Genomic DNA, 25,383 nt, shown 5'->3' with positions numbered 1-25,383 from the left:
ACGAGTACTTTCCGTCCTTCTGCCCTCATCCTCATCAAGCAGATGTGTTTAATAAGACTAGGGCGGAGATGTGGTCCACGCCCAAGCCAGGTCGTGAAATCAACAAGATGAGGGACTGCAGGAGTATATTGGACTCCATGACGGAAACTCAGGTATTGTACATCACATCACACTTTGTTATTCATGTTATTTTAATTTTTGTAGATTATTTGTTTATGTTAATTTTGCTTGTATGCAGGTGGAATGGACTCTGTACATGACTACTCCAAGGGCATTGCTAAATGAGCACCCACGCACCACCTACATCGGGGGTATCACTTGCTTTGATATCATCGAGGTGTATTTTTCGGAGAGGACAGTGCGACAGCTCGGCTTTGTGCAGGCTATTACCCCCCTCCTATCAGACCAACTCAGGCTGTACGACCGACGCACGGTACCTATTCCGTGACCTTTGCTTCTTCGCCTATTTACACGGAGGCATGGAGTAGGTTCCCCTATTGTGGCCGCCTTGGTGATCAGGCACTTCGTATGACATCTGTTCCATCAGAGGCTGATCCTAGTTACGTTGACTGGTTCAGAGTGTCCTCTCACCCATCTACATGTGTAGTTAAACTAAATAATGATGTACACAATGTGTTACACTATGGACTATCTAAATTTACAACATCTTCAGTGGTGTTATTATAATATGGTGGTCGTGGCCCGTATAGTCTATTCCAAAGCAAAGCTTGCTACTAAAATGTGTTTCTATATGTTTAGAAGAATTTTCAACTGTTTCTCTCCATGATTGCTGGATTGGCGGCAGTGGAGATGAATCGTCGTTCATTAATAGTTGAACAAAATGATTTCTATTCACCCAACATATATGTATAACTTTATTTACACTATGCACACCCGCTGCTTTCCTTAACGGAAGAACCAAACAGTTGTACATCGGATTATCGTCAGCATAATCATAATAAGCAATGCCAATGTTAAGAAATGTTGCTGCAGAGTACAATGCCATCGGTGCTTCCATCTAGTGAGTATAAGGAAGAGGTCCATTGCTGTGTGAACCAATTCTGATTATAGCATTGTCTAACGCCTTCTCCGATAGATACACACTTACGTATTGGTCTCTATTCATTTGCATTTTCATGCGCATTGCATGTCTTAAAAAAGGCCATGCCTCCTCGCCTCCCAACTCTGTGACGGCAATAGCTCTAAAACCACAGTTACCATCACCTATAACATCAATCCAATCAAACAAGTATGGAGGGAGAATGTGCGGGATGTGATTGGGCCATGGAAACAGTGAAAAATCACGACCTACAAGATCAACTGCAATTATTGAAAATAAGGTTAGTAAGATTAAGCTGTAACAAACTAATTTAAATAACGACAAGAAAAGTCATATACCGGATAAGTTGAAATTAAACTTAATTCCAACTGAGGATTATATTTTCCGACCACTAGATCTACCACTGGATCTACCGCGGGATGAAGATCTAGACCCTAGACCGCGAGAAGACGATCGACTATATTCAAGTGGGCTTTTATTTCTTCTAAGGGTTTTGCTTGTGGTTGGTCTTCTCTTTGTCATCGGCGATTGCGTGCCGTACCCCTTCGTTTGTGTCATCACTTACCTTTGTGTACGTCAAAGTAGTCTAGAAGGGATGAATGTCATCCAAATACAAAGCACCATGTGAACCGATCGACAGATATAAATAACAAGCACACGACAATCCATGGGTGCGTTGAAGTACACAACCGTATTTGTTAAGTACATAATCACCCAAATCTAACATACGATTATGCTCAAGCCGCAACTGCTCAAGGGCAAAAATAGATACATAGCGATATAAAGGTCTAAAGAAATGATGTCGCAACGACCTTGAAACAGAATTCATTGATTCCTGTAGCACTTGTCGAATCCTGGCTTGCTGGTTTGTTGTCTATGTGTTTGCCCTTTTAAACAGGGTATCAAATGAGCTATTACCGCTACCAAGATAATACTTGAAAGACGAGTGTTAGCTTTCAACTCTGCTAGTAGTCTGGTTACCCATGTGTAAATAGTCATTCGTTCATGTACGCACAAATTTCTCTTTAAGTGGAATCCATGTTCCAGCCAAGTATCGAACAACCTTTTTGTTCCTAACCGACCAGGTAGTCACAATCGATTGCCATCTCTCTTCAAATTCGTCGAGTGTAGAACTTTCAACCAAGGGGTTCCATCTACTTATCCTGAATACTTGCCATTGTTGATTTCTTTTCCCGCCACACAACTTGTCCACCATGTTCTCAACGTCGTTGGAAATATGCCATATGCATAACAAATGCGGCACATCTACATTAAATACAACGATTAAACGTAATTAAGACATATTCAATAAAGAAAACGACAATAATTAATCAACAAAACCTTTTTACCTGGGAAGATGTCACGAATAACTGCAGATAAACCCTCATCTCGATTAGTGATAATGATGCTAGAAGTCTAAGCTATGCCAAAAATATCTCTCAATCCCTGTAACACACATGAATATGACACAACCGCCTCATCTCGCATCAAACAGAATGCAACCAAGAAGTTGTGGTTCGTTGGCGTCATTCCGATTGCATCACACATTGGCCACTTTTCTTTGTTCGTTTTGTACGTTGTATCTATCAACACAACATACGGCCACGTACATATCATTTGAATTGAGGTAGGATTTGCAACTAATAATCTGCTCAAATCCCTGTCAATATCCAAGTCTGTCCATACCACGTAATTATGCTCTGTCGCCATATAAAGATAGTGTTGAAGGAGAGTCCTACCCTCCATCTCTTCTCTCCTTATTGATTGTCTAACATTATATATCTGATTCATACTAGTAAAAAACCTGGAAAATTTTCTCTAATTGAAGTCATGATAAAGGCAGGTTGCATGCCAGTTGCACTCAGCTGTCGTATGTACTGCCGAATATCTACATTCAACCTATTTGCCAATACATGACCATCTCTGTACACTAAAAATCGGTGGTTATGTCTACCTTTTTCTCCAAGACACACCCTCACCGTCCAAGGTCTTTCTCCTGGTTTACGACTACTTGCTACAATCATAAATTTACACCGACATGTTCTACTTTTAGAACCAAATCGCGCAACATTATCTAGGTTATGCAAATCACCCCTAATATTACCATAGCAGTGACATCTTAAATACAAACTAACTCTAGAACGTCCTTCTTTTTGTTTATAAGAAGCACATGTAAATTGAAAACCAATTGTTATTGCTATCTCATCGACCCAACTATGTAATTCATCTACGGAATCAAATTTCGTATCCGTAACAAATCTACCAGAGTAATCTACATTGTCTCCTAAGTTTTCAAAGTTCCGCAAATTTAAAATATGAAATAAACCATACATTAGGTTATTATACATCAAAACATTAATAATAAAAATATTCAATAATAAATAAAAATTATAATTTACTTTAATAATTAATATTAAAATAATAATAATACAAATTAATATTAAATAAAAAATATAATTAACTTCAATATTTAATATTAAAATAATAACAATACAAAATATAAAATAAAATAATTGTAATAATAATAATAAAAAATTAATATTAAATAATAAGAAAATAATAATAATAATAATATATAATATAATTATAAATTATTTAAATTAATAATAAGAAAATAATAATGATATTAATAATAATTATAATAACAATAAAAATAATAATGATAACAACAACACCAACAACAACAACAACAACAATAAGAAGAAGAAGAAGAAGAAGAAGAAGAAGAAGAAGATATTAATTATAAAATTACAAAATAATAATAATATAAATAAGGATTATTTGCAAAGAAACACCTTTTAAAACCCCTTTTTTGTAAAGAAACACCTTTTATAATTTTTTTATGTAAGAAAACACATTTTAAGAGACTTTTTTAAAAAAAAACACCTTAAATCAGTTTCCGGTAACTTTTGTCAACTTTCCGGCGCTGACTATGCCATTTGTCAACTTTCCGGCGTTGACTTTTATTTTTATTTTTATTTTTATTATTAATATTATTTTTTTAAAAAAATTTTATTTTTATTATTATTTTAAAAAAATTTAAAAAAAATAAATAATAATAATAATAATAATAATAATAATAATAATAATAATAATAATAATAATACTAATAAAAATAAAAATAAAAATAAAAACAAAAATAAAAAAATAATAATTTTTTTTAAATTTTAAAATTATTTTTTTATTTTTTTTATTTTTTTATTTTTCCTTTTGTTTTTATTTTTATTTTATTTTTTATTTTTATTATTATTATTATTATTTTTTAATTTTAATTTTATTATTATTATTATTATTATTATTATTATTATTATTATTATTATTTATTATTATTATTATTGTTATTTTATATTTTTTATACTTTTTATTTTTATTATTATTATTAATTTTTTTAAAACTTTTTTTAATTTTTTTTAATTTTTTTATTTTAATTTTTATTATTATTTAAAAAAAAATTTTAAAAAAAATTAATAATAATAATAATAATAATAATAATAATAATAATAATAATAATAATAATAATAAGAATAATAATAATAATAATAATAATAATAATAATAATAATAAAAATAAAAATAAAAATAAAAACAAAAATAAAAAAATAATAATAATAAAAATTAAAAATAAAATAAAAATAAAAACAAAAGGAAAAATAAAAAAAATAATAAAGAAAATAAGAAAAAAATAATAATAAAAAAAAAGTTTTAAAAAAATTTTTTAAAAAAATTATTATTATTATTTTTGTTTTTATTTTTATTTTTATTATTATGATTATTATTAATATTATTATTTATTTTTTTTATTTCTTTAAATAATAATAAAAATAAAAATTTTAAAAAAAAATAATATTAATAATAAAAATAAAAATAAAAATAAAAATAAAAATAAAAGCAAAAGTCAACGCCGGAAAGTTGACAAATGGCATAGTCAACGCCGGAAAGTTGACAAAAGTCACCGGAAACTGATTAGAGGTGTTTTTTTAAAAAAAAGTCTCTTAAAAGGTGTTTTTTTACAAAAAAAATTATAAAAGGTGTTTATTTACAAAAAAGGGGTTTTAAAAGCTGTTTTGCAAATTTCTCTATAAATAATTTACTACAACGTATATTAAATAATAATAATATAAATTACTAAATAAATAAAAAAATATTTATATAATTTATATAATAATAATGTAAATAATAAAAAAAAAGAAGTCGCATAAAACGTACGAGTGGACCACAAAAAAATCGCACAAAACATAAGACTGAACCACGGAGGAGTCGCACAAAACGTGCGACTGGATTTTGATATTAACATCACAAAAAGATATTTAAGTGAGATGGAAATTTTGAAGATTTAAAATGTTTGAGAAGTTCTATTAGTCCGACTACGTTGATATTATATTAATGAATTGTTGCTCATATAATTAAAATAATTTGTAGGTAAAAAATCTCATATAATTACTATATTATTTCGATGATTTACTATTTTACTTGTATATATAAATTTATAATCGTAGTAATTTTGTAGTAACATAAATTCTTGTATGAAACAATCTTATCATGAGACGTGTTTTATACTTGGGTTAAATAGCTTAATAATAGAAATTTTAGCATGATAAACCTTTTATATAGACTCGTTTCATGCTGAGACGGTCTCATATAAGAGGAGCTGGATATTTTCTTTTGGAAATACTCGTACATAGAATGGTTGAAGATAGGTGTACTTTTCTTTTTAAATTATTAGATAATGCCTGTGCGATATACGGTTTTATTAAATTTTTTGATATATTTAATTTGATTAAATAAAAAATTAAAATTTATGGCTTTATGTTTTAGCCATCTCAAAATATCCGATACTCATTTAATAAATAACATTATAAAGAATTTAAAATTCTTGAAAAAAAAAAAAAATATATGATTTTCTGATATATTAAATGATATGACCTAAAAAGTAAAAAGTTATTGGATATTCATAATATTATAATCATAATTAGAAAATAAAAAAGTCAAAAATATACACATCAGTAATAGATACAATGACATCACCATTAAGTTTTAGAGGAAGAATTTATATTGAAAAATTGACACGTAAGCAAAAAAATAAATGTCTTGTTAATGCTATATTTACTTTACATTTACTTTCAAAGTGAGATAAAATGAGTTTTTCAATATAAAAATACTCCTATAAACATAAGAAAAAAAAATGTAAATTAGGTTTTGTCTAAAAATCGTATTTTCTAAACAAAATTCTAAAATCAAAGCTTAACTAGCCATTCTATTCCCACCACTTACTATATAAAAAAAAACTAACAAAAGGTAAAAAAAAAAAGAGTTAGTATTATTTCAATTAATGGAGAGTCAATACTCAATTTAATGATTAAAATTGCTTGTTGAAAGAAAAATAGGAGGGATTTTGAGATAATATTTTTTATTATAAAATAGGTGTTAAAATCTAAGTATGATTAATAGAGGAAAGTAATGCAGTTGATCCTAATACCAAAAAATTTTCCAATCATCATATCATACATACTAATCAAAATGTTGAAAAATAACAAATGTCATTTTTAAGGAGTTCTGATAAATGTAATTTATTTAGTATATGATAGGAGTAGTTGATTACATGACAATATTTACCTGATTAAGAATTTTTTTTTAAATAAATAATAGCATAATTAGATAAAGTATTTACATAATTTTTATGGCAATTCTATATGTCTAACCTAGAATTTGATACGTTTAATTGTATAAAAATTGATATAGTCAATTTTTTAAAAAATATTAGTATTTTTTGTTTAAAAAATCATGTATTCGACAAATTTAAACACGATAATATATACTTTCATTAATTTTTCAAAGTTATAGTTTTATATGTATTCTATACTAATCGTGTATTGCATAAGTTTTTATAGTAGAAAAAATTAAGAAAAAAAAAAGTAATACGGAGTAATAATTAATAATGCGGAGTATAATAATAAAAATAATTAAGGAGAAAATTACCTCCCGAAAGAACAAAGAAAATAGAGAAAGGTTCCAAAATTTGTTTCTCTTGGGTCATCTCTTCTCTCTCCTCTTCTCCTCCCCTCTCCGTCTCTCTTCTCTGTTAATCCCGATCCATCCATGGGAGGGTAGAGCAAAAAAAGCTTTCATCTCTTCCTTTAATGTCGTTTTCGATTATGCAAACACCTAATTCTTCAATCCATTTGAAAACCTAAACCCTCTTAAATCTTCCTTTTTCGAAATTAAATCAATCAATTTATTCAAAAGTTTAATCACCATTTTAATCAATCAATTGGAAAATCCCCAGATTAGAAAATTTAATCACATTAAATTCATAGCGAGTCGAATCTGAAGAAAAGAGGGAAAAGAAGGGGAAAAATTATAAAAGAATTGATTGATTGATTGATCGATCGAATGGTGAAGAGCTTGTGGGGGAGATGGATGGAAGATTGTTATTGTTGTGGAAGAATAAGAAGAACAATAATGAGAGTGAATGAAGAACAAGAAGAGAGGAGAGTAAAGAAGAAGAATCATCTAAATAAATTGTTGAGAAATCATAGGAGAGGATGCAGCTGCATTTATCCCCGAGCATGAGAAGTATAACAATATCGAGCAGCAATAACAATGGATTCGTTGACTCAATGAAGATCAAAGTTGCAGCTCGTCACTTCTCATATCGCCACCTTTTTTACTTCATTTTACTCTGCGCTTGTTTCTTGCCTTTTGTCTTCATCCTCACCGCTTATGCTACCCTTGAAGGTGTCAACAAGTGTTCTTCGTTTGGTACTTTTTTTCTCTCTTGATTTGATGTTTTTTTCATTGTCTGGATGTTTCTGTTTTTGCTTTTATTATTTGTATTTGATTATCCAATCTTTTGCTTATGATTGTATTGATATTGAGTGGAAATTTTTTGGTTTTGCTTGGCTTCAACTTTTGAGAAAGAAGAAGCATAGCTTGGTTACCATGGTCAATCAGAAAAACTTATTTCTTATCACCAACAAGATTAATGTTGCCTAATTCGACCCCCAAACTCTCCTATGTGGGATACACTTAATGGCATTGGCTAACGGAATGGAGGAATGGAAGAAGCATTGGTGATGAATGATTCCGTTTTATAGCCGTATTGATAGGGATAGTTCCTAGGTTTTGTATCTTTTCCTATTTTAAAAGTAGGAATCAATCTGGATTTTTTCTTTAACTTGTTGATTATAATTGTTTTAGTGCTTTTGTTTATTTCTAATGTGTAGTGCAGTTTATTTTATTGTTGATTTTTTGGTTGTTTTATATGAAATTTTCTTTTCTAACAATGCTATTGACAGATAATAATCTGTAAACAGTTTCACAAATTGTGATTCTAGCTTGAACCTGGCTTTGGCTTATCATCTATAATTGAACTGTGGTCTCATAATTGTGAAGATGTCCAATCAGTTTAGATGGGCAAATTATTTGTCAATTAGTTTTTCATTATATATATGCATGAATATTTTTGTAATTTGTGTTGATTTGTGTTCCAAATATGGTATTATTTTAATTGGTATCTGAACTGCTTGAGAAATTTTTTTTATGTCAAATTGTTCAAATCAGTTGGTGCAAAAGAGGTTGGTACTAGTATTAAGAGTTGCTAAAGTGGCGTCAGCCCAAATAATAACTTCATATTTTAATTTTAGCTTCACTCAAAGATATATGTTGCATAGTATGGTCTGAGGTTGATTATTTTGGTTGTTATTTTCTGTCCAATATACATTGGGGAGTTTCTAGAGTGACTCTATTAATTGAAAGTCTTCTAAGCACTTTTAAACATAAAATTTCATTTTTCAGATTTTTTTTATCATATCTTTGATATGCGCTTTGAATTTCATTATTTTTGTATATGATCAGTCGTAGTAGTAGAATTTTTTAAGCCCTTGTCAGTATTCCAATGTGACCTAAAAATTGTCACTTGGTTAATAACTGAAAACACTTACTAGGACTAAATTTGCTTTGGTTTTTCCACTGAAGAGTTTGTATGAGATATATGTTTCTACCTTGTCCTCGATGTAATATGTGTTATCCGTTCTTCGTGTTGGAAATTCCTCAGCATTGGCTGTTAGAGCCATCTATGGTTTTAAAGTTTCATGGTTTCTATTTTTGGATAGATCTCTTTAGCTGAGCACTTCTTTTTGTCCTTTCTGAGGATAACATTACTACAGTCTACGGTAGCATCCCATAATTACTCATGAAATTCGAGAACTTGTTGTACTTACCATTATGATTATAATCTCATGAAATTACATATATGTTGCAAGGTTTCTTTTTTTTTTTTTTTTTTTAAGTCTCTTCTGACTTTCTTGTCAATTAATGAGTCTATATGCAAACCCTTGGTTACTGATCAATTGACCAAATGATTGAAACTTGATTTGAGTGGAGTAATTATTGAAATATAATTGCAATTTTTGTTGTTTCTTTGTTTTCAACCCATATTTTATTCATCTTTTATGCTCGACTTTGAGCTGCAGATATTGTTATTAATTAAAAATCCCGTCTTTGATTGATTTACCCTATTCTTATGCCGCCTAATCATCATGGAAACATTGTATTGACTTCTTTCTTTTCTTTTATGTAACAGATTGTTTAGGTAGGCGTTTTGGTCCCAGACTCCTAGGTAGAGATGATTCTGAGGTAATTCCTTTGTGAAGTTCTAATTTAGTAATCCTTATCGTTATGTAACTTGAAATAATCTCTTATGTCATTTTTTCTTTCATCATGTAAAGGTGCTGGTTAGAGACTTTCACAAAATTCTACATGAAGTTAATTGTGAAGAGATACCTCCCGATCTAAAGCTTCCAGAATCATTTAATCAGCTCGTGTCTGATATGAAGAGCAACCAATATGATGCAAAAACTTTTGGTTTTATCTTGAAAGGAACGGTACGTATTATTCTGTCATAGTGTTACCTAAGTCGCTATCTGATTCTCTATTGATTAGCAATATGGTATCTAATTTGCCTTTTGAATTAGTACCCTATTTAATTCACCTTTTGATGTAGTACACTAGTTAATTCACTTTTTGAATTTGTAATTTGTCAAAAATTGGCTAAAAATAAACCAGAACGAACCATAAATCAATTGTCTAAATTCAAAAATTTGGGGATTCGCAAATTAGGTGACGATGTTGTTTTTTTACTCGTCCTTTTGTTTCTCATGGAAAGTTGTAATAAAATGGATTTTGGAGATTTTTGACCTGTAATCTCGCTAGTTTTCCAGGGTATATTGATCTTTATATTGTTATACTTAAATGAATATAGTTAACCAAGCAACACAGGTCGTTCTTTATTCCCGTTTAAAAAATATTTGAAGATGTAACTTTACTAATAAAATTATTCACTCCGAGAGTGTTTGCGGTGTCATAATTATATTTTGTCGCATGAAACTTCTTTTCTAGTGCATCCTCAATTACTTTGTGTTGAACTTAGGAGTGATTTTAACATTTTTCCAGACTCTTTGTTGCTGAAAAAACTTTATCCATACACGAAGAGCTCTAGTACATTAGTTTAATATGAAAAGAAGTTTCAACAATCTAGGTCCACTTGTGACTTGAGACTTTTTTATTTCCCAAATGTTTTCCTTGCTGGTTAGATTAATATGATACTTTTAGTTGTTAGTTGTGTCATTGTTCAAAAGAAAAATTAATAAAATGTGAAGGTAGTGAAGGAAAATCTCCTGTTTCTTTTTATTAAAGGTGAGAATCACAAGAGTCTTTGTGATGATAATTTGAACTATTTTAAAATAATCATTTTGTCAACAGCGGAGGACAATCGTCATATTTTGCCTTTTGATTTTCAAGTGTAAACTTGAAAATTCCTTAAACTTTTTCATCATTAAATATTTCCTTTGGTAATTTATCTTCATCACAGTTTCCTAATTCTGTATAATTGATTAATCTGGAAGCACTAAGCATCTTGGGAAGTTAGTCTATCCTGGCTTTAGGAGGATGATAACTTTTTCAAAGGGGTAAATCTGTAGTTTAGATATTAAAATACACTATATAATCAATTTTATTACCATATAGTATCTTGACGATCTCCACCAACGAGTGCTATGACCAATGTTAAACGAAACGAAATTCAACTCTACGAGAAAAAAAACAAGAAACAAAAAACTCGAATTTAATATTTCGGAAACTTAGTAATCGGAATTTTATCCAATGCAAGCTAAGATAGGGCCATGATATTTTCCAAATAAAATAATCATAAGTAGGAAATATAATCATAACATCAATCATAAACAAAAGTCTTGTATCACAAAAGTCAAATATAATATAACTATAACGGTGGAAGAAAAAAGACACGTTTTTCAATCTTGATCACAACTGAAAAATGAGAAACGTTAATGTAGAGTTTCGAATCGCGTTTCCGTTTAGTTTTGTTCGAACGGTTCAAAACACGATACAAGGCATAACTTTGCATTTTGCACTTCATTAGCACATTCCAAGCCCATGTAAAGGAGTAAAACATTGTCATATCTTAAGACATGAGCCAAATTAAGATGGGGTCACATCTTTAAAGTATTAGATGTTTTTTGATAAAATTTATACTTTAACATTAATGTTCAGAAACACATGTAAATCCATTGAAATAGTATATAAGGACATCACGAACATACCTTGTTTATGATCCATAGTGGCGATGTATAATGTCGAAAAACCTCTAGATTGGAAGCTTAATTTAAACCTTTTGAATGCAATGTTTTATATTTGATTGTGATTTCCCCTTAACTCTCCAATGATAAGGATATGGAGATAAAAGTGTAACTTCTTTATAAAATGATATCGCATCATATCTTTTTTCCTTTATGTCTACTTATACAGACTTATGAGAACCAAGAGAAATGTCTTTTTTACTTAAATGAGAATCGCTGCAACACATGCATTGGGGGCATAACCTCTATCTAATTAACTTTAGTGTAATATATCTAATTTGCCCCGTCACAAAAATAGATTATTACAACACTATCTACACTTTATAGAATTCATAACATTATTGCCATTAATTCCCATGTATTTTTATTTAGTGTAGATATTGAGGTGTGAATATGGTTTGAGTTCCATTGCTCTTGAAGGGCTTGTTTATAGAATCTTTGTTACTTAACAGATGGAGAAACTTGAAAGAGAAATTAGGGAAGCCAAGTTTGCAGAGCTGATGAACAAACACTTTGCTGCTAGTTCAATTCCCAAAGGCATCCATTGTTTGTCTTTGCGTTTGACAGATGAATATTCTTCTAATGCTCATGCTCGGAAACAGTTGCCTCCTCCGGAGTTGCTCCCTCTGCTTTCTGACAACTCTATGTACCATTTTGTTTTGTCCACGGATAATATTCTAGCTGCTTCTGTTGTGGTTAATTCTGCTGTTCAATCATCCTTGAAACCTGAGAAGATTGTGTTTCATGTTATCACTGACAAGAAAACTTATGCTGGCATGCATTCTTGGTTTGCTCTAAACTCCGTTTCACCTGCTATTGTTGAGGTGAAGGGTGTTCACCAGTTTGATTGGTTGACACGAGAGAACATTCCAGTTCTTGAAGCCATAGAAAGCCATAACGGAATCCGGAATTACTACCATGGTAATCATGTGGCAGGAGCCAACCTCAGTGAGACCACTCCACGAAGTTTTGCTTCAAAATTACAGGCAAGGAGTCCGAAGTACATTTCATTGCTCAACCACATCCGGATCTATTTGCCTGAGGTAATTGTCATATGCAAGGATCTTTTCTTGTCAAACGCTGCTGCTTTATTTTTCTAGATGTTGGATCCTTTACACTTTATGGATGGAGGGGAGTCTAGAAGTAAGAGTAGAAATGCTGACTTACAAGAAAAGATAAGGGATAATGGTTGCCGAATGTTGGGAGACCTGAGGCTAATCAAACTTCGAAAATATTGTTTTTGTTGTCTAGCACTTTATCAAGCTCATTTCATTTTCCTTTTTTATTTCCTCCATCCCCACCCAACCCCTGCACCTTCTGTCCCCCTCCAATATACACGTACATTAAAAAAAGGAAAGAAGTAAGCATTTGGAATAGTGGATTGTTGCTTGTTTCTTCCATCTTTGTTTTCACCATCTTTCCATTAAGGAGTATGGACAATACATCTTTGTTATGCTTTTCTTCTCTTCAGTTTTTTTTAATGAAACCTAGACTTCAATGTCTTGTGCATTCCTTGTTGTAATCAAGCTCTCACTGTGTGTGTGTAAAAGGTAGTCATAAAGGGGTAGTGAAAGGGATTTCCCTTCATGCAATTTGGGGAAACTCAATGGGATGGTTAGAGTATATTAGGACACCAAATAGGCTCTTCTCTAACAATTGCGTTATCTTGAGTGATTTGCAAAAATATACATAGCGGGCGTCAATAATAATTTTGTTGACTTATGTGTTAGACGGTTGTATGAATTTTTTTGGTTCCTATGTCAAGTATTTTTTTTTACTTTCTAGAAGTTCCCATCTGAAGCATCCAGTATTTCTGCTCTATAATAAAAATCAATTTCCCTTTAATTAGAAATCCAAAGAATAAAAAACATATAATATGCGACTACATTGAGTTGCTTAAATTAATAGTTCAAGAAATTGGAGAATATTGTTATTACATTCCCTATCGAGTACCTATTAGATTGAGAACAATGGTGCTGAAGGATACACTATTTATTTATCAAGTAACTAATACTTTCTTCGTTTTTCTAATACTTGCAATATGTGGAGACACAAAATATTAAGAACAGAAGATAGAGCGATATCAAAGGGGGCCGTGTGATGAGGAGAGAGATATGAAAAAAGAAAAACTGTTCCGGGTAATTGCATGTTGTCACTTCCATAAAAGAGGATGGAGGAAATATTAATTGACCAACTAATTATTCTGTTTCTCTACTGCAACTATGCTGGAGTGTTTGATAGAACTATTTCAGAACGTGCTAGTAAATTGATTCATATTGCCTATCTTCAGGTGCCCTTTAAAGTTTCATCTAGGCCTTCATGGAGTTTAGATTGTTGGTTTTCTACTTCTGTGCATCTATATCTTTAGTGGTGTTGCCCATGTTTTTATTTCTTGGCCCAGGCAGGTTCTTTATTTGTCACTTCTTTGTAGGTTCTCTATTGTTTATGGGGTATGCTCATTTTGATAATGCAGCATGACGTTCTTTCATATGTTCTCGATTTGTTATGATAGTGTAGTCTGAGTTTCTTTTAAGTTAGTTTTCCTTTATCAAGTGGTTAACACTTATTCTGGCATGGTTTGGTGCAGTTATTCCCAAATCTGGACAAGGTGGTGTTTTTGGATGATGATGTGGTAATTCAGCGTGATCTGGCTCCTCTTTGGGATATTGACCTTGAGGGGAAGGTGAATGGAGCTGTAGAGACATGTATAGGTGAAGACAAATGGGTGATGTCCAAGAGATTTAGAAATTATTTCAATTTCTCCCACCCTCTTATTGCACAGCATTTGAATCCTGATGAATGCGCATGGGCTTATGGGATGAACATATTTGATCTACGTGCATGGAGAAGGGCAAACATTAGGGACACTTATCATTCCTGGCTTAAGGAGGTAATAATGTTAAGATTTCTTTTAATTATATTCTTCTGCCTTTTAATGCTGTGATCAGAATTGGCATTGTGTGGAAGAATGGAGCATGAAAAGCCTATATAATGTTGTTGGACAGATGAGTAGTTTAATGATATCTTTTTGTTGTTTAATCTTGTTGAATGTCGTTTAATGCTATGCACTTGATTGAATTTGGTACTATTTACAATTGGTATTAATTCTATTTTACCAATTATACAAAGCACTTACCAATTTGAAATATTTATTGAGTGTTTTTGGACAGATGTGTAGTTGTTTAATTAGTAATTGGCATTAATGTGGCTGATTAAAGTTGGATGGGTTGTGTACTTGTGTCTGGCAAATGAGAGTGTTGTTTCTTTCCCTTGCGGCATTTGGCATCTTTGTTATTCTCATCTTTCTAAATAATAATTCGCCTTTTGGTGGGGCACAAAATTTAGAAAATGATGTTTGAGGTAGAATAAAAGTGAAAGTGTTAGTGTGAAAAATTAGGGGAGGTATGGTCATTCCATTACATCAATACCATTAAGTGGCTTCCACCTATGGTGGGGTTTAAGAGGGTCGTATGTGCGCAACCTTACCCTAAACTAACAAATAGGTTGTTTCCGATTGACCATGGTCTATTATAATGAGTCATTGAATGAGCACATGATTTGATGAGCTGTTTTACTTTAGTCCATTATAATTGAAAGTACAATCAGTCTTTAGCTGCATCAAAATAGGGGGAGTTTGGGAAGGGAAAAAATTTAGATTGAGATGCAAAGAGGAGTTGTGAACTCATAGAAATGTGAAGCATTTGGGACTACCTTGATAAAAAAGAAAAAATTGTTTGAGGTATTAAGGGACAATCAAGGTTGACTTCTTAAGAAGTTTGAATATAATATGATACAGGAATTTTTATATGATGCTGTAATAAGAATTTTCCTTGTTTTCAATGGGTGTTGATTACATCTGGATTTTATTGTCTTCCGTTCTACAGAACTTGAACGCAAACCTTACCATGTGGAAACTGGGAACTTTGCCTCCAGCCTTGATTGCATTCAAGGGCCATGTTCACCCTATCGACCCGTCTTGGCATATGCTTGGTTTGGGCTACCAGAATAAGACAAATCTTGAAAGCGTGAAGAAAGCAGCGGTTATTCATTACAATGGTCAGTCAAAACCTTGGCTTCCAATTGGCTTTGATCATCTCCGATCATTTTGGACCAAATATGTCAATTATTCTAACGATTTTATCAGAAATTGTCATATATTGGAGACATAGCCATCAGTATACTACATTAGTTGCGAGAGGAAAAGAGGCAGGATAAGAAAGCATAATTGGTGCCCTGCTTCTGGTTTACTATTTTCCTAATGACTAGAAAAGCTGTTAAAATTGAAGGGAGGGGCATCATTGAATTTTCCAGAGGTATTTGATGTTTAGGCTCGCAAATGGCTTCCCAAATTAAATGAGGTGGTTTGGTGTACGAGATTGATAGCAAGGCTCGAGATTCATTTTTTCCATATGTATAATATCTACTCTTTGATTCTTTTTGGTTGAGAAAGGACAGTAATGCTCTTTCTGTGGGCTTCGCACGTGTTCTGGGATATATAGTTCAAATAAAATGGAAGATACCATACTACAACAGCAACAGAAATATTGCCCTTCCTGAATTTTTGTAGCTCAGTGCATCAATTAGAAGGCCATGCTGGACTTCCGATTAGCTCTCCGGGGATGGTCCCTCGTCTGCTCAAGAAAAGATTGGGATATAGTTTAATTCTTTTTTTTTTCAATATCATTTTTTGGTCCTTGTTTCTATTTACTAGATTTTCAATTTTAATTTTTGGCTAGGGTAAGATTTGTTTTCTGTAGTTGGGAATTATTGGTACGTAGATCATATTATTTTTTCTTGTACGAATCTTGGGTTATCTAAATGTGCAGGAATCACATTCCACATACGACAGTGATTAGTTATTTCCATTACAAGTACTGTTTTGTTGTTTCACAAACAGGGTTTATTTATAGTGCAGCTCATTCCTGATTGTGAAGTTTCGTTGGAGATTCGCACAAATTAGTTTCAACTAATATACAGTCAATAATAGGGTAGATTTTGAGTATGTTTAACATATTTAATAGCATAGGGTCCCAAAAAAGTTAAAGCCTCAATATTAAATTTTGTGATATATCATATTTGTTATGCGTTTTAGATACAAAGTTAATAGAAAATATCGTAATTTTTTAAATTGCACTAAACGTTTAAAAAATTTGTCAAATTTTGTTCTGTTTTTGATCAATAATCAATAAATTTCTCCCTCATTAAGCAATATCTAAGATTTCAATGTAAAAACTTTTTAATCCAATGTTGCAAAATAAGAGTTGACTAAAACAAATGTTGCAAAATGAGACTTGACTATTTACGAAATCACTTGTACAATAAAGTTCAAGTTAATTCGCTACTTCTATGTGGAGACAACTAAAGCAAAGAAAGATTGAAATGTATTCTTCCCATCTCAAAGTTATACTACTAAATCCTCTATCTTCAAAAATTTGCTCAATTTTTGTTTTTTAGTTTGTCTTATTAAATTTACTCTGAATCTATTTTTAATTTTGAATTATATTTTATCAAGTTTTACTTATACATTTTACTTATCTTCTTATCTCATTTAGATATTTCTTTAATGTTTCTTTTTGCGTGAGATAAAAGTTGACTTGCGTGAGCTAAACCTCTTCGAGGACCTGACTAGGGATAGGGGTAGTTGGAGGCGTCATATCCTTGTTTTAGATTACTAATGCCCTCGTAGATTACCTCTTTGTGTTCTTAACATCCTGCTCCTCTCGTTTCTTTTATTAGTTTTTTTTATCCCCTTCTATTTTATTTTGTAAGTGGGTCTACTTTTTATTTATAGGTCTTTTTATCTTTCACGCGTAGCTACGTCTACCGGGGGACTGCTTTGGCAGTGCTCTCCTCTATGGGTATGAGCTGCTGCCGTCCTTCCTTCCCAGACTCTGTCCATAGTTTAGTCTATGGGCGGGATATACTGAGTTGGATGATGATGATTCTTCTTCTTTTTGCCTCTTTTTTTTTTTTGTTATCTGTCAGATGCCTATTAAACAAATATGGTGAGACAAAGAAAGTATTTCATTTTCATTTTAAAGATTTTTTTTTACATGAAATGAATTCATGTGGTGTGCTTTATACTAAAGATAAAATATTGATAAAACAACAAAACAACAAATTAAGTGGATAAAAAGAAAAAGTAACAAATAAAGTGGATTTATGAGGAATCCTTTGTATATTGATGCCAACATATTTAATTGTGTTCTTTGAATGCATATCCTTTTAGTTATCATTTGCACCTAAATAACATTAACCTTAACCAAACTATGTCCCCGTGTCTTGAACGTACATTCTCTGCATCTTCCCATCTACCTGCTGAAGCATATATGTTTGCCAGTAAGACATAAATGGTCGGATTTTCTGGCTCCAATTCGACAAGTGCTTTAGCAGTTATCTCTCCAATCTCGACATTTTGATGCACAACACAAGCACCAAGCAAGGAAGTCCAAACAGCATGATTTGGCTTAAATGGCATTGTTGAGATCAAGTCATTAGCTTCCTGCAAACGCCCAGCACGCCCAAGAAGATCAACCATACATGTATACTGATATATCTTAGGACTAGTTTCATAATTTGTGAGCATCAGTTTAAACAACTCAAAACCTTCCTCGACTAAACCATCATGGCTACACGCATCTAAAACACATGTGAACGCAACCTCATTTGGTTCAATTCCGGATTGTATCATGCACTTAAAAAGCCAGACTGCAGTTTCCCCATGCCCATGTGTTCCATATCCAGCTATCAGTGTACTCCACAAAGAAACATCTTTGTATTTCAATGAAACTTCATTGAATATCTTCTGAGAATACTCTAAATTTCCACATTTTGAATATAAATCAATAAGACCCCTCAAAACTTCAGTTTCAGACAGCAATCCAGATTTCATCAGATAGCTGTGAATGCTAAAAGCAATATGTTCATCACCCAAATCAGCATAAGCATATAGGAGACTACTGAAAGTAATAGCATCAGGATTTACCGCACCATTCAGCATTTGTTTGAAACAATATGCTGCATCGCTTGCTAAGCCATTATATGTACACGCAGAAATCATCGCGTTCCATAATGCTACTCTCGTTTGTGAACTCTGCATTAAAACTTGGAAGCAAACCGATATTGTTACATTTTCCATATATGTCAATCAAAACAGTTTTGATTATTGCATCGGAGAAAAGATTCCGTATCACTACCAACCCATGTATAGGCTTGCCTTCCTTCACTGCCTGCAAGTTTCCACAACCCTGAAGCAGCACAACGAAAGTAACTGAATTAGGCATCACTCGTTCAAGATACATCACCCGAAAAAGCTCCAATGCACGTCTAGAATTTCCATTTAAAACGTATCCTCTTATCAGAGAGGTCCAACTCACAACATCTTTCTCCTTCATCCTGTCAAACACTTCTTTTGCTTCATCCATGCTGCCACATGTTGCATACAAATCAATCAACGCATTACATATAATAAGATCGTCTTGAAAACCATTCTCTTCAACAATCCTTTGAACTTTTCTTCCGAAAACCAAATCTTCCAAATGCCCACACGCTGTTGAAACTGATATCACAGCTGACCTATTAAAGTCTGCACCAACATCAATCATTTCATCAAAGATCATTGCAGCATCATTAGCACGGCCATTCTTCACAAACCCAGTTATCATTGTAGCCCAGGACACCATATCTCTTTCGCCCATCATATAAAAGGTGTGCTTCGCCAATTCTACTGCACCACAATTCATGTACATTGCTAGTAAAGAATTTAACACAAACATATTTGAACTAAAACCAGAAGTAAAAACTCTTCCATGAAGTACAACACCATTCTTAAGCAAGGACAAATCCCCACATGCTTTAATAACAAAAGGGTACGTAAATTTGTCAGGTAAGAGATATCCTGAATAAAGCATATCAACATAATGTTTAAGAACCTCAATTGGTGAATAACTTTGAGAGTACATCCTAATAATGACGTTATAAAGAACAATTTTGGTTGGTGCAAACAGCTTACGTGCAAATGCGACGTGTTTGCATAACCCATAACTTGAAGCAAGATTAGAGACAAGAGTGAACCGTTTTGAAGAAGAAATCAAAAGTACACCAAAGGTGATGATGTTAGCATGAAGTTGTTTAATCTTGGGAAGAGATTTGGTGTTGGTGTAACTTTCTAGGAGTGATACATATTGTGCTATGGAGAGGTAAGGGTGTTTAAATTGGAGGGAAAATGAAAACCCATAACCCATTCATCAATACTTTAACTTTGGTTCATCGGAGTATTATGTAAATTAAACCTAGGCTATGAGAATCTGGTCAAATCTCCAATAGAGCAAGTACTACTTTTTTCAAATTAGGTCGTAAATTTAACCAATGAAGCGGTTTATGTAACATCCGCCTTTTTTTTAAAAAAAAATAATAATAATAAATAAATAAAATAGTAATAATAAATCTATAAAAACAAATTTCATAAATTAAAAAAAAAAAAAAAACTCCCATTAACAAATAACTTTCCATTTCTCCCTCTAAATCTTATAACTAACCTCATTTATCTACTATAAATTAAACCAATTACCCTTAATTCATTCACATTATGACTCACACTTCCTTTTTCTCCTATAAACTACTTCCTCCATCTTTCAACTGCTTAAAATTTAATCAAGAAAAGGCAAGATTTTGATATTAAAGGTATGAATTTCATCTATTTGTTAGAAAATTTTTTTTATTCAAAACCCAAAAAAATTTATGCTATTAATTGAAAAACACCCATCTTTTGTTTGAAAAATGGAAAAAAAAGAAACTATTTCAGACCTCAGTTTTTCAGCGATACGGCGGTCACCGAATACCACCGGCGTGCAACTGCGGCGACAGGAGCCACCGCCGGTCGACACCTTCTTCCTTCTCCCTCTTTCTCTCTCTCTCTCCCTTTCTCCTCCTCTCTCTTCTTTCCTCTGTTTCTTTTCGTGGGTATTGGTAATCAGTACCAAATTTTAAAAGTTTTCTAAAGCAACTTTATATATATTTTCTTTTTTTATAATCCTTTTATTATTTAAACTTTGTCCTTTTCTTTTAAAATTATTACTACTAATCTTTAAAATTTTAACTACATTTTAAAATTAGTCATTTTAAATAAATTATAAAATATAAATCGAGAGTCTTTTAATTTATTTATTTCGATTGGGTTGACCGAGGTATTAATTTGAGATATATTATTTTAACGTGTAGACAACGAATTTGTAGACAACGATTATTAGGAGCGTACATTTGTCTAGGATCGCATGACAAGGTAATTCTCAATGTCCATCTGATTAGGACTATTTCATTAATATTATGTGCTAAGTGATAATTAATGTGTTAAATAGAATGTATGATTTTATATAACATTATTTTATATGATATTATGTTTTATATATTCTCAAATTATATCTACTATTATTTTTGTCAAACTTGAATTTATAATTACTATTTTGATAAAATTTATATTTTTATTTTGATAACAAAATTAGATACGGTTTAATTTGAAAGAGAAATACTTATAATATTATTATTTTGATGAAAGTCACATTATTATTTTAATAATAATTTTAAATGCGATTAAATTTGGGAGAAAAATATTATGATATTAATATTGCAATTGAATATTCTTGAGATATATTTTTCTTGGGAAAACCTATGATCATAAAATAAAATGTATAATGTATGTTTGATTATATGTTTGTGTGCACGCGACTAAGTATTAAAATATATTAAATCACGTAAAGGGTAACACGAGGGAAATAAAGCTCTCATATTTGTTGTGATCCAAGTATAAGGGTAATGAATAGGTTGTCCTGTTTGGTTAGTATAGCTGCCGACATGTATTATTATTTCTGATACTTGATACGATGTTTGGTCTTCCTTCTATTTGTTGTGATCCAAGTAGAAAGGGTGTGCACATTAAGGTTCTCTGAGACTACTCTGCTAGCCTTGAATTATTTGGGGTGACGACCATTTGATGAAGTAGGTATAGGGGTAAAGCCTCGGCCTACTGGCGTTCTCGTTCCTTCAAATTAAATATTGATTGTGTTTGTCATTATTAAATATCAAATTAATAAATTGGTTTATGTGATATTATATATATTGTTTTCACAAATTCTTTTTTTTTTAAACTTAGCTATATATTATTTTCTAAAATTATTTTCAATTTGATTATATTTTATTTTCTTAAATCATTTTCAAACTTAATCGTTTTATGGGATGAAGTTGGAATTACTCAATTTTCTGATTTTGGGAGTTTTTCCCTTGTTTTTCTTGCATTCTTATGTTGCAGGTTATTGATTGCGTGGGAATCGTGGAGTGAGGATCACCTAGAAATATAGCTTTTATTAGAGTCGTATTTCAGTTTAAATTTTACCTTAAGTTGTTTAAATTTTATATTGACATAGATTGCGTTTCAGTCTTTTCTTATGTTGTAAGATCCTTTGTTGGATTTAAAGTTATTAAATTATTTTTTATTCGTTAAGCCTTACATTTATTTAATTAGAAATAGATGTGGCGGTAACACTCCCATGAGTAGGTTTTGGCTCATGTTTTTCATCAAAGGTGTTTTCAAAAGTTCGATCTATTTTGAAGGTGTTACAGTTTATGCAAACAATGAACTAGACCAATTTTTCGAGTAATTTAAATAAAATAGGCAATGGAAAAGCTAAATAAACAAAAAAAAATTACGCGGTTTTTACCAAATTATGGCCTTATTATGGCCTAGACTAGTGTTTGATATATATACCCACGGGGCATTCGTTGGCACAGGCCTACAAACCTGCGCGTAATGATCATTGACTTGCATACACACTTGATAATGTTTGTTCTTTTCCAAAATCATATGGTTTTAGGAGATTCACCCATCAAGTATTATATATAAGTCTATAACCCACTTGTTTAGCGATGTGAGATCTTTCTCGCATGTGAAATATTTCCAACAAGCAGGCGATCTTATTTATTGAGTGAGGCAATCTGACAGCAACAGAACACAAGGATCTTTTGACTGCACACTTGATCTCTGCACACTGTCATTGAACAGCTGATCAGCACTTGAGACTGCACTTATCACAATCGGAACCTGCACACACTGCAAGGAACATAACACATTCCGACACAGCAGTATGGAAAGATGACCCAGACACCTTTACATGATTGCATCTCAACCAAAAAACTTCAATTACAAAGATGACAGTTAAACTACTATACTATGATGGAAAAAGAGACTATTAAAGCTTGCAGATAATGGCAAATGGAGGTGTTTTAAGAGTGTAATGCACAGAGTAGGAACCATGTCAGTGTAGGACATTCTATCAAGAATTCGTAGAAAGACTACATAGTAAATCAGCGAAAAAGATGAAAATACTAGATCTACATCTTGAATACGAAAAAGAACAATTATATATCATTTTATTTATGCTTCAAATGAAAAGAATCCTACTTGTTAATAAATGAATCTCCATTCACTACTTGAACTACTACACTACAATTAATGAAAAAATCAATAAATTGTATGTTCCGAAGATGAGTTAACAATAAGCTATTTATTAGTATGAGGTAGTTTCGATGATCACCACCATTCTTCTTTCCTTCTTCCACATGCTGTTGCATCAACTCATCATCGCAACATACTTCCCTCTATCCTGATGGATTGTTCCCTTCTTGGACAGCTACTATATCTTCCTCGTCTATTTTATCATTTGACTCAATGTTAGATTTAAATGAACTCTCCTCTTATTTTTTTTTTCTACACACATAATGCAAGCCATAGAATTTGGTTTCATCATTCATTTTAGTGCAAAATAAATCAGATTTATGATCATTATTGACAGTTAGTTGTTCCATTTTCATTGTCATCGTCTCCGTTGGACACAAGTGTTAGATTGAATCTTCTCTTTTTGAATGTTTTGATCAGCCCTTGATCATCTTCTTCAATTTTACGCTTGCGACCAGGATGAGAAGATTCCGTTTCCCTCAAAACAATCGAAGATTTAACAGATTTAAACACAACCCCATGAGAAGCAAACAATAAGAGTATATCAGCAACTTTTGCCATTTCTTCATCAACATCATTTTCATTCATAGAAGATGAAGATTTCAAATTAAACAGAGAAAGATTATTAAAATTAGAAGAACTAAAACAAGTCCTACGCTTTCTTAAAGATCTCTTCTTTTTACAGATTGGATCAACATTCAATCTTTCATTCAAAGTCACTGCCTTTTTTGGCTCCTTGTGACATCTCAAATGACCATAAACAGCTTTAACAGATTTAAACTGTTTGTCACATAAATTGCAAGAGTATTTTTCACCCATTCGTTGGACATGACATGAACCCCGCTTAGGCATAGATTTCTTAGGTTTTTCTCTTAAATCTTCGCTCCTAATTAATTGATTATCATTAAAACCCAGTACTTGAATTTCACTGGTACTGTCTTTTGAAGCTTTAACCGTATTATTTTGAGGTAGAATAGCTTGCTCATTTACAATCGACAAGCTTTGCTCATGGTCTTTCATGGGGTTGATCTCCATTTTGGTGATTCTAGCTTGAAGAAAATAATCCAGAGAACAAAACAATAAATTTGAATCAGAATTTTTTTTATGCTATTCAACGAAGAGCAGCAGGAGACTCAAACTTGAAAATGATAACAAATAAATGAATTTTTGATTTAATGTATTAAACGATACTCCATATATATATGAAAACATTTCCCAGATCCTCGGAGAAACGGAAAAGACTAACCGACAATGCTATGATTTAGGAATTAGGAAGATCTCAGAATTTTTGTGTCAAAAATAGAAAGTGTAACTAACCGAGTTTAGCCGCCTTCATCTGCATGTATTAAAGCCAAGTTTTGTTATATTCCCTTTATTTTTACATAAAATAATCTTATAATTGTTTCTATTTTTTTTTATTTCTTATCGACTTTTCTTTTAAAAAACAATCAATATTTATATCTAATTAGTTTAGAATTCCTTACATTACGGAGTTTAGTCTAAAATCATATATAAATAAAATTTTCAAAGAATATTACAAGACTCTAAGGAGTTATTGTTTTCTATTTTCGACCTCTTTTTATTAATACTAATTTAGAAGTCAATGTAATGCACAATAATTAATAAATTAGCTAGTCTTTTGAGAAATCGTCTCTTTAAGAGACGTATTTCAAGCTCAATCCATTAAGGATTGATACTTACTTATCGTATTTTTAATGCTTACTTACATTATCTTTAATGCTTACTTGACTTATCCTTAATACCTACTTTCAATATCATAAGAAAAGTATTAAAGTGCATAACAATGTAACTTACTTACTAAGATATTTAATCTAATTTTATTTAAAGAGATTTTTAATGGTCTTCTACAATTTAATTAAATAAAATAAATTAACTATTTATGAATAAATTGAGCTTATTTTGAGTCGTTTCAAACTACGTTATTTGATTTTAATTTTAAATTAATGCAAAAAAAAAAATTAATAATTTGAATAAGAATATTTTTTTAAAATAATTTCTTACGTATAATTTTTTTTGATGCAATTAATATATTAAATATTTTTAATTTGATCTAAAGAATTAATGTAATGAAATCTTTTAAAAACTTATATTCTTTATTCCAAATTTAATTGGGAAAATAAATTTCCACTCAATCAATTATAGTCT

General features: G+C 31.4%; 2 protein-coding genes across 2 annotated transcripts; one reads left to right on the top strand and one right to left on the bottom strand.

Moving 5' to 3' along the window:
• The first annotated feature begins 7,032 nt into the window (after positions 1-7,032).
• Positions 7,033-16,554, top strand: LOC130804028 (probable galacturonosyltransferase 13). Its single transcript, XM_057668320.1, has 6 exons — positions 7,033-7,818; positions 9,641-9,693; positions 9,786-9,941; positions 12,164-12,754; positions 14,299-14,601; positions 15,596-16,554. Exons 1-6 carry the CDS (start codon positions 7,602-7,604, stop codon positions 15,878-15,880), a joined length of 1,605 nt encoding a protein of 534 aa, XP_057524303.1. The 5' UTR covers positions 7,033-7,601; the 3' UTR covers positions 15,881-16,554.
• A 1,389-nt stretch (positions 16,555-17,943) lies between these two features.
• On the bottom strand, positions 17,944-19,954 carry LOC130803714 (pentatricopeptide repeat-containing protein At5g39350). The gene is given in 2 exon segments (XM_057667914.1): positions 17,944-18,826; positions 18,828-19,954. Coding segments are annotated over 2 exon segments (2,010 nt in total).
• Between the last annotated feature and the right edge of the window lie 5,429 nt (positions 19,955-25,383).

Source organism: Amaranthus tricolor, chromosome 17 (assembly GCF_026212465.1).
Source record: "Amaranthus tricolor cultivar Red isolate AtriRed21 chromosome 17, ASM2621246v1, whole genome shotgun sequence".
NCBI classification, from domain to species: domain Eukaryota; kingdom Viridiplantae; phylum Streptophyta; class Magnoliopsida; order Caryophyllales; family Amaranthaceae; genus Amaranthus; species Amaranthus tricolor.
The sequence above is the reverse complement of the archived record's forward strand: the minus strand, read 5'-3'. Positions and strand labels throughout refer to the sequence as shown.

What these genes read in the sequence shown, in the direction of transcription:
- LOC130804028 (XM_057668320.1), top strand. Translation starts at nt 7,602, where the DNA reads ATGCAGCTGCATTTATCCCCGAGCATGAGAAGTATAACAATATCGAGC. An exon ending in TCCGGATCTATTTGCCTGAG is followed by an intron (nt 12,755 to 14,298) that starts GTAATTGTCATA and finishes GGTTTGGTGCAG; the next exon opens with TTATTCCCAAATCTGGACAA. An exon ending in ATCATTCCTGGCTTAAGGAG is followed by an intron (nt 14,602 to 15,595) that starts GTAATAATGTTA and finishes TCCGTTCTACAG; the next exon opens with AACTTGAACGCAAACCTTAC.